Source organism: Protomyctophum bolini (genome assembly GCF_963924005.1).
Source record: "Protomyctophum bolini genome assembly, chromosome: 4".
NCBI classification, from domain to species: Eukaryota; Metazoa; Chordata; class Actinopteri; order Myctophiformes; family Myctophidae; genus Protomyctophum; species Protomyctophum bolini.
The window spans coordinates 42,025,167-42,039,145 of NC_137865.1; the positions used below are offsets into that span (position 1 = coordinate 42,025,167).

Sequence of the window (13,979 nt, forward strand, 5' to 3'; positions counted from 1 at the left end):
CCGCCACCGCTCCAGCCCTTCTCTCTGTTTTTACTCACCACCGCTCAACGCTATTTCAGCTCCGGTGGTCACCTCACCACCGAAAATCCAGACTATGAATAGGCCTTAAGGCTCATTCATAGTCTGGATTTTGGTGAGGTGAGGTGACCACCGCTCCGGTGGTGAGGTGACCACCGGAGCTGAAATAACGTTGTGCATTGGTGAGTAAAAACAGAGAGAAGGGCGGTGGTTTGTTCTTCACCGGGGCTTGTGACGTCATATTGTAGTTTGGTGGTCACCTCACCACCGAAAATCCATACTATGAATAACGCTTTAACCGGCCACGCATGTGTCTTAACCGGCACCGCATGTCGGGAGCCATGGGTGAGTCTCAAGGCTCATTCATAGTCTGGATTTTCGGTGGTGAGGTGACCACCGAACTACAACATGACGTCACGAGCCGCGGTGAAGAGCAAACCACCGCCACCGCCCCAGCCCCTCTCTCTGCTTTTACTCACCACCGCTCAACGTTATTTCAGCTCCGGTGGTCACCTCACCACCGGTGCAAAAATCCATTCTATGAATGAGCCTTTAACCAGCCACGTTGAAACCTGTTGTCAGATAGGTTCTGATTTACCTTCACTTTCATTTCTCTCTCCAGCCACGGGGTCTAGGAACCCGATGATCTGGAATCTGGCTCCCAAGGCAAGGCCCTTCCGTTTCGTTGGCCACAAAGACCTCATCACTGGAGTGCACTTCTCCCCCATCGGAGACCTGCTGGCCAGTTCCTCCAAGGACAAGACCGTGCGACTATGGACACCCAACTTGTAGGCACTGATCACGTGACAACAGTAGCAACTGTCAAATTGTGTTTTTTGTTTGTTTCTTTTGCATTGAACATTGTAGCATATCTTTGACTTTTAGGCATTGTAAATGGCAATGGCAGATAACTGCGGCATTATGATGAATAAGCAAAACAAGACATGAATTTCATAATTTTAGTCTAATAGATCTACAAGCTCACAACACGCCACATCATGTCACTATAGCTTGTAGATCGATTTCTTTCCCCAACTGATGCATTTATACAGATACATGGAAACGATTCGGATGATTATGCAAAAATAATTATCGAATAATTGCGATCAGGTGATTATGTATTAATTGTGACAGACCGTGGCTAAGCTGGTTGATGGTAGCTAATGTCTGTGATGGCCGCAAGTGCAAGGCAATGTTAACAGAACCTGTTGACTGTGTCTGGAGGTTTTGGCTCATGTACCATCATGTACTAGTTTACTATTGTTTTCTACTCATTTTAGTGTTCTGGGAATACGTAGTATGTAGTGTAGGCATGTAACGATTCACTCAACTCACGATCCAAATTGAATCACGATATTAGGTTCACAACCGACCCATCACCTGTATTACAATGTCTTCCACAAATCTCAAATCCTGTTTTTTAATATGTATTTGTCAACATATTTATCACGATACATGTTTTTATTAAATGGATATTGAAATTGCTGCCATTTTATATCGATATAGGATTCATCGTTACATGACTAATGGTTTGTGTTCCTGCTCGTGTTGCAGTAAAGCAGAGTCGACGGTGATCAAAGCTCACACGGCCGCCGTGCGGAGCGTCTGCTTCTCCAACGACGGCCTGACGCTGGTGACGGCCTCGGACGACAAGGCGGTCAAGGTGTGGAACGTCCAGAGCCAGCGCTTCCTCTACTCTCTCAACCAGCACACCAACTGGGTCCGCTGCGCTAGGTAACCATGACAACCACTGACATCACACAACGAAGTGAGGGGCGCTCATTCTGGCCAATCACAATGTGTGTCCTCGCCTTCAATGTTTGTGTACACAAACACTGGCCATTCATTGTCGATGGCATTTAATGTTTGTGTTCGCACAAAGTGTTGTGTTTACATGCACACTAAAAGCTGGATATAGGAGGTGGTAGCGCCCCTCAAAAATATATATTTGTAGATATTTGCTAAAAACAATTAGCTTTCATATCAGTGTGTTGAGCTGTATAAATGGGAACCAGGAGAAAAGGGAAGAGTTTCAGCATGCTTCTCAACAAAACGATTGCATTTCCCTGTATTATTTCTCTGTTGCTCCACTGCAGGTTTTCTCCTGATGGGCGACTTATTGCATCCTGCGGAGACGACCGCACCGTCCGACTCTGGGACACCTCCACCAAGCGGTGCATCAACTGCTTCTCAGAGTATGGAGGGTAAGGACCCGTCCCGTCACATCCTGCCTCTTTATTATCTCTCTGTTCCACGAACGTTCTGAGGCCAAATGAGACTTTGCCATGCCGCTCCGTTCTGTGACGGAGTTGTATGAAGGGTTATCATTTTGTGGCGGGACTCGGGAGTAGCCGGATGGGAACCATGAGGTTCCCAGTTCGATCCCGGGCTCTCCCAGAGTTGGTGTGGAAGTGTCCTTGAGCAAGACTCTAAACCCCTAATTGCTCCCAATGTGCAGGTTGTTGCCTTGCATGGTTTCCACCGCCATCGGTAATATGAATGGGTGAATGTAATGCACAATCTATGTCAAACGCTTTGGATAAAAGTGCTTTATAAATGCACCATTTACCATTTGTAGAGCATGTTGTGAGAGCCCCGTCTTAGCTCTCGAGGAGTTGATCCCGTAGTTGAACCTGGTTGACGCGCTGTTTATATGCCATACTGTTTGTTCTGTGTGTCAGCCCCACAATGCGATAATAAACACACAGGCAGGCAGTTCTTCTTGCCTTTGACACATTTATTTCCAAGCAGTGAGTACGGCATCAGTATCTGCGTGATTTCAAAATTAAACAATAATCAGTATAGACACAAACAATGGATATTCTCTGACAAGCATTTCTCCACACAGCATTTGACAGTGATAGCATACCTGCGGTCGAAACCATTTGCCCCTTCCGGGTCAATCCTCCCTCTCACCATACCCGTGAACTTGATACTTAAGTAAACAACAGCGCCAACCCAAGGTTACATGAATGTGCTTGACCTTGGTACTCATTTGGCCCTTACACATGTTTTCGAAAAACTAGTGATGTCGGTGTAGTTTTAGCTGTTGGACGACAGCATATATCACTAGTATTATGACATTAGGAATATAAGGCTAGACAAGTTAACGATGGTTTTTCCCTGCAGGTTGAACTAGTGTGTGTTGTTTTGGGTATACTGATTGTACAGTACTGACTGTTACGTGTTCTATAATCGGTGCTGAATGAATAAATGTCATTTTGATTCACACCCACTCCCAGATCTGCAACATTTGTGGACTTCAACAACAGTGGTACGTGCATAGGGTCGTCGGGAACGGACAACACCCTGAAAATCTGGGATCTCCGAACCAATAAGCTATTACAGCATCACCAAGGTGTGTGAAATCCATATTTTTCTTTGGTGCTGGATACCAGTTTTGGCCCTCGTTGCCACCGAAGTCCATTATAAATAAAAAATAATTTGTAATAAAATTGTGCATGTAATGTGAATATCATCACCTTTTTTCAAAAAGGCGTCCAAAGGCGCCCATGGCAACGAGGGCGTCACGGGATAGGCATCCATAGACGTCATGTGGCACTGAATGAGTTTTTAATAAGGATTTAATTCGTTCATGTGTGCCATACTTTTGTATCGCAGTCTCGTGGATTGAGGTTGAAGTTCTCAGTCGCCACGACTGAGAACTTTTGGATTCCATCGAAGCCATGCATGTCTTCTATGGAAGCATGTTGCACAGCGAAAATAGCCAAACTGCAAGCGTGCAAAATTTTGCAGATCGACTATTTTCGGTAATCTTTTTACTGTACTGTACTGGGGAAAAAAAAAGAAAAGATTAGAGCATTTGAGGTGGTCAAACTAGCATTATGTTTGGAAGCATGTTCCATAAAATTGTAATGCTCATGGATATTTCATAAAAGCAAAGGTTAAAGCTGAAAACGGCAGGAACAATTTTACAATACTAAAACAATCAACAACATATGTATTATGTTTGTTTTAGGGTTAGTGTGGGAGGCTCCTTTCACACTGTTTCACACAAAAAATGGCATTTTTTATTTTTGATTGTTTATTTATTTCCGTGTCCTGCACACAATGTGCCCAACCCTCATGGGTTTATAAGACACCATTTCACAGATGCATTTACAGCATGTTTACATTACATATTCACGCATTTCCAGCATGTTTACATTACATAATTAATTATATTACAACTCAGATTTATACAGAGTACTCTGTCTTCTTTCCCAAGCTTGACAAATAAAATCTGCCACAACAAAAGTCCCTTTGGCAAAACATATCTCCATCTTTACATAGTCATTTAAATCTTGGAAATCCATAATAGGACTTGGCCAATGTGAAAGAACAGTTGTGATATATATTTTATTTCAGTCCACCGTGCGGCGATCAACAGTTTCTCCTTCCACCCGTCCAACAACTACCTGATCAGTGGTTCCAACGACAGCACCGTGAAGATACTGGACCTGCTGGAAGGACGTCTCATCTACACCCTCCATGGACACAAGGTGCACACACACACACACACACACACACACACACACACACACACACAATGAGCCACTGTACTGAAATTGATTGATTGAATATTGTATTTACCCATTTATTTTACTATATTCTGAAATATATTCAAAGATTTGCGCCTTTTTTTTCACGATTTTTCAAAAATAGCAGACCTATTCTGCTATTTTCAAAAGCTAAAGTATAACATCATGCTTAAAACACCAAAATAAAAGCACTAAGACTTGTTTACATGGTGAATCAGAAATCCCATCTAACGTGAGTAGCATTACGACTTGATCAATCAAAAGCACTATAAAAGACCAATTGCTGAAGATCTCCGGCAATGGCGCTCAGCGTAGTATATTTATTAATTTCCGAAGATCTCGGGCAATGGCGTTAAATACAGCTGTAGGGCATTCCATATTTTATTGACATAGAAGGAGCGAAATTAATTTAACCCCTTGCTGGAGCCGAATCTGGGTTGAGCATGGTTTGTGGAACTACAGCGCCACTCCACACTTTTAAGGCATGTCAACTAATGTGACCCCATGATGCAGGTTCATAATCATTTTCAGTAATGTCACAGTAAAGATGATTAGCAACTTATTTTCTTAACATAATGGTAGCCTTTCTGTTATTTATTGTCTACAAACTGGTTGGTTTACATTGATGATGATATTTCTCCTCAGGGTGCTGTACACACAGTGGCCTTCAACCGGACGGGAGACTCCTTTGCTTCAGGGGGAGCAGATGCACAGGTATTTATTCATGGTTTATTGTGGGCTCGCTACAGCGAGCACACACTAGTTATTGCCAGCCTATATTTATTGTGGGCTCGCCACAGCGAGCACACAATAGGTATCCACAGTCTATATTTATTCCAATTTCCGCCACTTTTTTCGGTCACCTACTACTTCCACATAATTTATGCTAGAAATGTAGTTCAAACTTCAAACTGTTCAGCTCTTTGCAGTGATGTGTGCTTGTATTTTTATTTTCACAAAGTTTTATACTTTTTATACTTTTTAACTTTTTAACTTTTTTTTACATCCTTTATAATGAGAGTCGATGGAAGAAAGGTCCCATTTTTCACAGTTAACTTTTTTGAGCTCTTATTACTCCGTCATACTTTCACTTTGAAACTTCATTCAAACTTTATAATGTTGATCTATCTTTGAACTTTCATTGGTGAAAAAGTTGTTTTGAAAAAGTTTATACTTTTTAACATATTTAACTTTATTTATAGTTTTTTCCTGCCATTGACTTTGTATGGGATTTATCTCTAAATCAACCTCACTTTTGCAGCCTCATTACTCTGGCATACTTTGTCGTAGAAACGTGATTTAAACTTTAGAACGCTCACACGACTCTGGACTTTTTCGTGGTTCAAACCGTATTCGAATACGTTAAACGGTTTTTCTGAAATCGCAGTTCAATCGCAGGCCGTTTCGCGTAATTAGTGCCATTTTAGAGTGCGGGCCTTCTTTGACTAGAGTGTGGAGACTGAAATTCTTTCCTTGAAAATTTACCAAACAAATTGTCGTCCCGGCCAAAGTATTCATTTTACACGCATGTTCTTTTGTCATTTTGTAGCCACACATGTCCTCTTTCACACAATGTGACCACCAAAGCACAGAGACATACAGAATGTGAACTACGGCCTTTTAAGTGACACAAAAACAGTCAATCTGCTCATTGACCTCCATTGTATAATTCTTACGAGGAAATTATCGCGCTGACAATTCTTAACTCGCTCTTATAACCACATTTTCAATCGTACCAACACCACAATCGCACATGGTGTACCTCAATATCTCAGGCCACTCACAGCGAAAAAAATATTTGCATTCGACTTTTACTTTTTGCGATAGAGCAATTTGTTCGGGGCATAGTTTCCTCCATCCAGGACCATTGAAATCTCCCAGTCATAGTGCTGGCAAGTAGTAGAACTCTTTTTACTTCCACAGCTGAGACATATAAGGGCTTAATTACAGGGCTTGACATTAAAGTTACAAGATCTCAATGAGTTGCTCTGCCATACCTTGTGAGCTTGTAGGTCTGCTATTTGTGCAATTAGGCTAGACACATGCAAGTGCACGCACGCACGCACACACACACCCTGTCTTCGCACGCACGCACGCACGCACGCACGCACGCACACACACACACCCTGTCTTCCTATTGGCTGGCCTTTACACAGCTCTCGCAAGTGCGCGCACGCACGCACACACACACACACCCTGTCTTCGCACGCACGCACACACACACCCTGTCTTCCTATTGGCTGGCCTTTACACAGCTCTCGCAAGAGCACGCACACACGCACACACACACCCTGTCTTCCTATTGGCTGGCCTTTACACAGCTCTCGCAAGCGCACGCACGCACGCACGCACGCACGCACGCACGCAAAAAAATGAAAACTTTTTTTTTTTTTTTTTCAAAATAAAAATTGAAAAAAATTGAAAAAAATTGAAAAAAATTGAAAAAAATTGAAAAAAAACTTTAACTTTTTTTTTTTTTTACTTATTAAGAAAAAACTTTAACTTTTTTTTTTTTACTTATTAAGAAAAAACTTTAACTTTTTTTTTTTTTACTTATTAAAAAAAAACTTTAACTTTTTTTTTTACTTATTAAAAAAAAACTTTAACTTTTTTTTTACTTATTAAAAAAAACCTTTTTTTTTTACTTATTAAGAAAAAACTTTAACTTTTTTTTTTTTATGCAGTTATTTATGCTTATTCTTTTTACACATTTTTATACATTCTTTTTTTTTACTTTTCCTTCAGCTTTAATACATTTTCTACTGTACATTATATACATTGCGTCTTTTGGCGAGCCCACGCAGTTTCTGTAGGGAACTGCTTTCTAGTTTGTGGGCTCGCTACAGCGAGCACACACTAGTTATTGCCAGCCTATGTTTATTTATTCTTTATTCCGCCGCTTTTTTTGACACACTACTACTTCCACATACTTTATGCTAGAAATTTAGTTCAAACTTCAAACTGTTCAGCTCTTTGAAGTGATTGTGGCTTGTATTTTTATTTTTACAAAGTTTTATACTTTTTATACTTTTTAACTTTTTAACTTTTTTTTACATCCTTTATAATGAGAGTCGATGGAAGAAAGGTCCCATTTTTCACAGTTAACGTTTTTGAGCTCTTATTACTCCGTCATACTTTCACTTTGAAACTTCATTCAAACTTTATAATGTTCATCTATCTTTGAACTTTCATTGGTGAAAAAGTTTTTTTGAAAAAGTTTATACTTTTTAAAATATTTAACTTTATTTATAGTTTTTTCCTGCCATTGACTTTGTATGGGATTTATCTCTAAATCAACCTCACTTTTGCAGCCTCATTACTCTGGCATACTTTGTCGTAGAAACGTGATTTAAACTTTAGAACGCTCACACGACTCTGGACTTTTTCGTGGTTCAAACCGTATTCGAATACGTTAAACGGTTTTTCCGAAATCGCAGTTCAATCGCAGGCCGTTTCGCGTAATTAGTGCCATTTTAGAGTGCGGCTCTTCTTTGACTAGAGTGTGGAAACTGAAATTCTTTCCTTGAAAATTTACCAAACAAATTGTCGTCCCGGCCAAAGTATTCATTTTACACGCATGTTCTTTTGTCATTTTGTAGCCACACATGTCCTCTTTCACACATTGTGACCACCAAAGCACAGAGACATACAGAATGTGAACTACAGCCTTTTAAGTGACACAAAAACAGTCAATCTGCTCATTGACCTCCATTGTATAATTCTTACGAGGAAATTATCGCGCTGACAATTCTTAACTCGCTCTTATAACCACATTTTCAATCGTACCAACACCACAATCGCACATGGTGTACGTCAATATCTCAGGCCACTCACAGCGAAAAAAATATTTGCATTCGACTTTTACTTTTTGCGATAGAGCAATTTGTTCGGGCATAGTTTTCCCCCATTCAGAACCATTCTAATCTCCCAGTCATAGTGCTGGCAAGTAGTAGAACTCTTTTTACTTCCACAGCTGAGACATATAAGGGCTTAATTACAGGGCTTGACATTAAAGTTACAAGATCTCAATGAGTTGCTCTGCGATACCTTGTGAGCTTGTAGGTCTGCTATTTGTGCAATTAGGCTAGACACATGCAAGTGCACGCACGCACGCATGCACGCACGCACACACACACACACCCTGTCTTCGCACGCACGCACACACACACCCTGTCTTCCTATTGGCTGGCCTTTACACAGCTCTCGCAAGCGCACGCACGCACGCACGCACGCACGCACGCACGCAAAAAAATAAAAAAAAGTAATTTTTTGAAAAAAAGTATTTTTTTGAAAAAAGTATTTTTTTGAAAAAAAAGTATTTTTTTGAAAAAGAAAGTATTTTTTTTAAAAAGAAGTATTTTTTTGAAAAAGAAGTATTTTTTTGAAAAAGAAGTATTTTTTTGAAAAATAAGTATTTTTTTGAAAAAAAAGTATTTTTTTGAAAAAAAATGAATTTTTTTGAAAAAAAATGATTTTTTTTGAAAAAAATGAAATTTTTTGAAAAAAATGAAATTTTTTGAAAAAAATGAAATTTTTTGAAAAAAATGAAATTTTTTGAAAAAAATGCAAACTTAAAAAAAAAAAACTTTAACCTTTTTTTTTTTTACTTATGAAAAAAAAAATATATATTTTTTTTACTTAAAAAGAAAAAACTTGAATTTTTTTAATAAAGATTATTTTTTTTACATTTAAAGAAAAACTTTTAAAAACACTTCTACAGCTTCCACATACTTTATTCCGCTTTATGCAGTTATTTATGCTTAAACTAGTTTTTCCAAATGTTCATACTTTTTTTTTACTTTTACTTCAGCTTTAATACATTTTCTACTTTTGTTTACAATATGCTACAGTCCCGAAATATTGATTATGGATTTAGACCACCAATGGGAACACTATTACTCCGGTCCCCGAGTTTCAAACTTGACACGGCAAAAACTTTATACATTGCAATTTATGCGAGCCCACGCAGTTTCTACAGGAACTGCCTTTCTAGTTATGTTTCTTTATTCTGCCGCTTTTTTTGGCACCCTACTACTTCCACATACTTTATGCTAGAAATTTAGTTCAAACTTCAAACTGTTCAGCTCTTTGCAGTGATGGGTGCTTGTATTTTTATTTTTACAAAGTTTTATACTTTTTATACTTTTTAACTTTTTAACTTTTTTTAACATCCTTTATAATGAGAGTCGATGGAAGAAAGGTCCCATTTTTCACAGTTAACTTTTTTGAGCTCTTATTACTCCGTCATACTTTCACTTTGAAACTTCATTCAAACTTTATAATGTTCATCTATCTTTGAACTTTCATTGGTGAAAAAGTTGTTTTGAAAAAGTTTATACTTTTTAAAATATTTAACTTTATTTATAGTTTTTGCCTCCCATAGACAATGAATGGGATTTATCTCTAAATCAACCTCACTTTTGCAGCCTCATTACTCTGGCATACTTTGTCGTAGAAACGTGATTTAAACTTTAGAACGCTCACACGACTCTGGACTTTTTCGTGGTTGAAACCATATTCGAATACGTTAAACGGTTTTTCCGAAATCGCAGTTCAATCGCAGGCCGTTTCGTGTAATTAGTGCCATTTTAGAGTGCGGGCCTTCTTTGACTAGAGTGTGGAGACTGAAATTCTTTCCTTGAAAATTTACCAAACAAATTGTCGTCCCGGCCAAAGTATTCATTTTACACGCATGTTCTTTTGTCATTTTGTAGCCACACATGTCCTCTTTCACACAATGTGACCACCAAAGCACAGAGACATACAGAATGTGAACTACGGCCTTTTAAGTGACACAAAAACAGTCAATCTGCTCATTGACCTCCATTGTATAATTCTTACGAGGAAATTATCGCGCTGACAATTCTTAACTCGCTCTTATAACCACATTTTCAATCGTACCAACACCACAATCGCACATGGTGTACCTCAATATCTCAGGCCACTCACAGCGAAAGAAATATTTGCATTCGACTTTTACTTTTTGCGATAGAGCAATTTGTTCGGGGCATAGTTTCCCCCATTCAGAACCATTCTAATCTCCCAGTCATAGTACTGGCATAGAACTTGGAAGTCTTTCACTTCCACAGCTGAGACATATAAGGGCTTAATTGCAGGGCTGACATTAAAGTTACAAGATCTCAATGAGTTGCTCTGCGATACCTTGTGAGCTTGTAGGTCTGCTATTTGTGCAATTGGCTGGCCTTTACACAGCTCTCGCAAGAGCACGCACGCACGCACACACGCACACACACACCCTGTCTTCCTATTGGCTGGCCTTTACACAGCTCTCGCAAGTGCACGCATGCACGCACGCACGCAAAAAAATGAAAAAAAGTATTTTTTCCAAAAAAAAGTATTTTTTCCAAAAAAAGTATTTTTCCCAAAAAAAGTATTTTTCCCAAAAAAAAGTATTTTTTCCAAAAAAAAGTATTTTTTCCAAAAAAAGTATTATTTTGAAAAAAAAGTATTTTTTCCAAAAAAAGTATTATTTTGAAAAAAAAGTATTATTTTGAAAAAAAAGTAATTTTTTGAAAAAAAAGTAATTTTTTGAAAAAAATGAAAACTTAAAAAAAAAAAAACTTTAACCTCTTTTTTTTTTTTTACTTAAAAGAAAAAACTTGAATTTTTTTAATAAAGATTTTTTTTTTTTCATTTAAAGAAAAACTTTTAAAAACACTTCTACAGCTTCCACATACTTTATTCCGCTTTATGCAGTTATTTATGCTTAAACTATAGTTTTTCCAAATGTTCATACTTTTTTTTAACTTTTACTTCAGCTTTAATACATTTTCTACTTTTGTTTACAATATGCTACAGTCCCGAAATATTGATTATGGATTTAGACCACCAATGGGAACACTATTACTCCGGTCCCCGAGTTTCAAACTTGACACGGCAAAAACTTTATACATTGCAATTTATGCGAGCCCACGCAGTTTCTACAGGAACTGCCTTTCTAGTTGTCTCTATTATTAAGGTTATTGTAGCAGTCAATTTATATTGGGAGTCGGGAGGGGGTTCCGAGACATTGCCAAAGCATTTCCGGGCCAAAAACATTGAGAACCCCTGGATTACATGACAGTTGATAATTTCTACTTTTCTGTATCATGGTCACAGTAGAGGAGCTTAGAGTTCTCAAATTCTGCCCGAACGCGACCCGGGGAGAGCTTCGGGCTCAATGAAAAATGACGTATATTTTTTAAATATTTTTTATTTGTGTATTTACTATTTATTGTATTATTATGAAGATGGAGCTGACTGGCGTTTCACTTTTATTCTGTGATAGAGTTCTTAAATTCTGCCCAAACTTGACCCAACGTTTAGCGAGCCAGGCTGGGCCTAAAATGTAAGCTAATTAGTCTGTCCGGGCCAAGCCTCGGGCCGGCCCACTTGGGGCCGGCCGGGCCTTAATCACAGCCAGATTGAACCTGGCTGTGACCTTTGGTGTGTGTTAATGACATCACTCTTCTCTCTCTCCCTAGGTGATGGTGTGGAGGACCAACTTTGACACCAAATGCTACCGGTATGTTCTGAGCAGTCACAGGAAGAGGTCCACCCCGGACCCTCCACCCCACCTGACCGACATCCACCCCCGGATACCGCACCTCCACCACCAACACAACACGGCTATTGAGGTCAGAGATCAACTTGACCCTTTAGATAAAGGAGACTTACTGGAGTTCTTATGAGTTCTTTAGAATCACCTGGGTTTCTGCAGTCTGTAGTGAAATTGATTGATTGAAAACAGATTGCAGAATGTGTACGGGAAGGTACAAAAACTGCCAGAAAAAGCACTAAGACTTGTTTAGGGTCCTCCATTTTCAATTCATCATAACATACAAATACACAGACATACAAATATACACATATAAGCAACAACAAAAAAATCATCAAATACACGGTTAGAACTAGAAAAAGTCTCCACCAGGGCAGGTCAGGTTGTAGCCTCCTGGTGGTGCTATAATAAGCCAATGTGAAAAGGGTGCCATTTCATCTTGCAATTGGATGATTTGAGGCATTTTATTCAAAAAATGTGTTTTGCAAAAATCCACCTGTTGGTGGCGCTAGAATCATAAAACACGGGACGTGATTTTTTTTTGCCGTTCTGAAAAATGTGGGCCAGAGGTTCATCAATGGCATCTAGGGAGTGTGCGTGCAAAGTTTGGCATCGACCAGGTTAATGGTGCCGGAGATTAGCTGTACAAAGACGGAGGGACGGACCCACACAGACAGAGTGGAAAACATACTCTCTCCCCATGCCTTTGGCCTGGTGGAGACAAAAAAGGGACAATGTGTACAGTATAGAAAAATAGAGGGGCGGGGGGACTTGCGTTGTGAACTTTTTCAGATTTTCAGTTATCTTAATAGCGTCACAACACAATATGATATTGTCCTCACTGACCTCACAATACCAATATCACGGTATTTGGTCTAATATATTATCTCCCAGCCCTAGCTTGTACAGTACACTGCTGGCTGAACCACCAGGACATCCTGTAATTCGTATTGTTTGTTGTGATCTGTTAGATTGATTGAATACCTTTTAGACAGAAATGTAAACGGCACAAGGTACAGTCAGACATTTGAGCTAAAACTGTGGTTTTCAACCCTTTTCATATCAAGGCCCATTATTTATTCAGCATTTGAGCCACCCACGGACCACCATTTGATGAGATTTAGCCTCTCGGACCCATATTTTCTTGTCAGGTTGGTTTATTCGTCAACAAGGCTATGATTCAGGACACTTAGCTTATCTGCTTAATTTTGTTTTTTATACGAACGTCGTATAAAAGCATGTAAGTAAGTACTGTATGCAGACGTCTCTGACGTTTATAACAAAGCAAACCGATTGAAAATCGGTTATTTAAAAAGTTATGGTTATTTAAAAAGTACATGCCCCATAGACACAATGTTATGCTGCCCCCCGGCCACGTAGCAACGTCGCTCTCCATTGGCCAGAGCGAGGGTGAGCCAAAATGTCTAGCTTTCTTATATATATATATATCTATGGGCGTTCCCCCATAACCTCCGGGTATGATGATGATGTCACGTGCATACCCTCTATTCTATCTACATTCTCTATTATTGTGTAGATTTCTTGTAAATTAACTGATGCAGAGTTTTTACATTAATTTAAAGATCCATCCATCCATTTGGTTACCAACTCTCCGTCATTTCGCTGGGAACCACCTGGAACCCCCTCAAGGACCACTGGTTGAAAACCACTGAGCTAAAAGGATAACACAAAAAATGTCCTGGGGACTTGTTGTGGTCCTAAATTGTTGCGTTTTGTCGTCTCCACAGATCCGACCGTCCGTAGCAGACACCCAGTCCACTGACCCTCGTATTATCGAGCTAGGCCACGCATTTGGTTCTACCAAGGTAAGTCCCACCCAACTTACTTTGCTTATGGCTGTC

At 39.3% G+C, this 13,979-nt stretch overlaps 1 protein-coding gene across 1 annotated transcript in view; it reads left to right on the forward strand.

The window, feature by feature from the left end:
- poc1b (POC1 centriolar protein B) overlaps positions 1 to 13,979 on the forward strand; it is a gene marked incomplete at its 3' end in the record, with an annotated part of 91,917 nt that overhangs the window by 792 nt on the left and 77,146 nt on the right. Inside the window, exons 3-10 of the mRNA XM_080762228.1 lie at positions 641 to 806; positions 1,573 to 1,752; positions 2,115 to 2,222; positions 3,261 to 3,376; positions 4,387 to 4,520; positions 5,205 to 5,273; positions 12,044 to 12,196; positions 13,866 to 13,943. Coding sequence (XP_080618354.1) covers positions 641 to 806; positions 1,573 to 1,752; positions 2,115 to 2,222; positions 3,261 to 3,376; positions 4,387 to 4,520; positions 5,205 to 5,273; positions 12,044 to 12,196; positions 13,866 to 13,943 — 1,004 coding nt within the window. The remainder of the gene's footprint in view (positions 1 to 640; positions 807 to 1,572; positions 1,753 to 2,114; positions 2,223 to 3,260; positions 3,377 to 4,386; positions 4,521 to 5,204; positions 5,274 to 12,043; positions 12,197 to 13,865; positions 13,944 to 13,979) is intronic.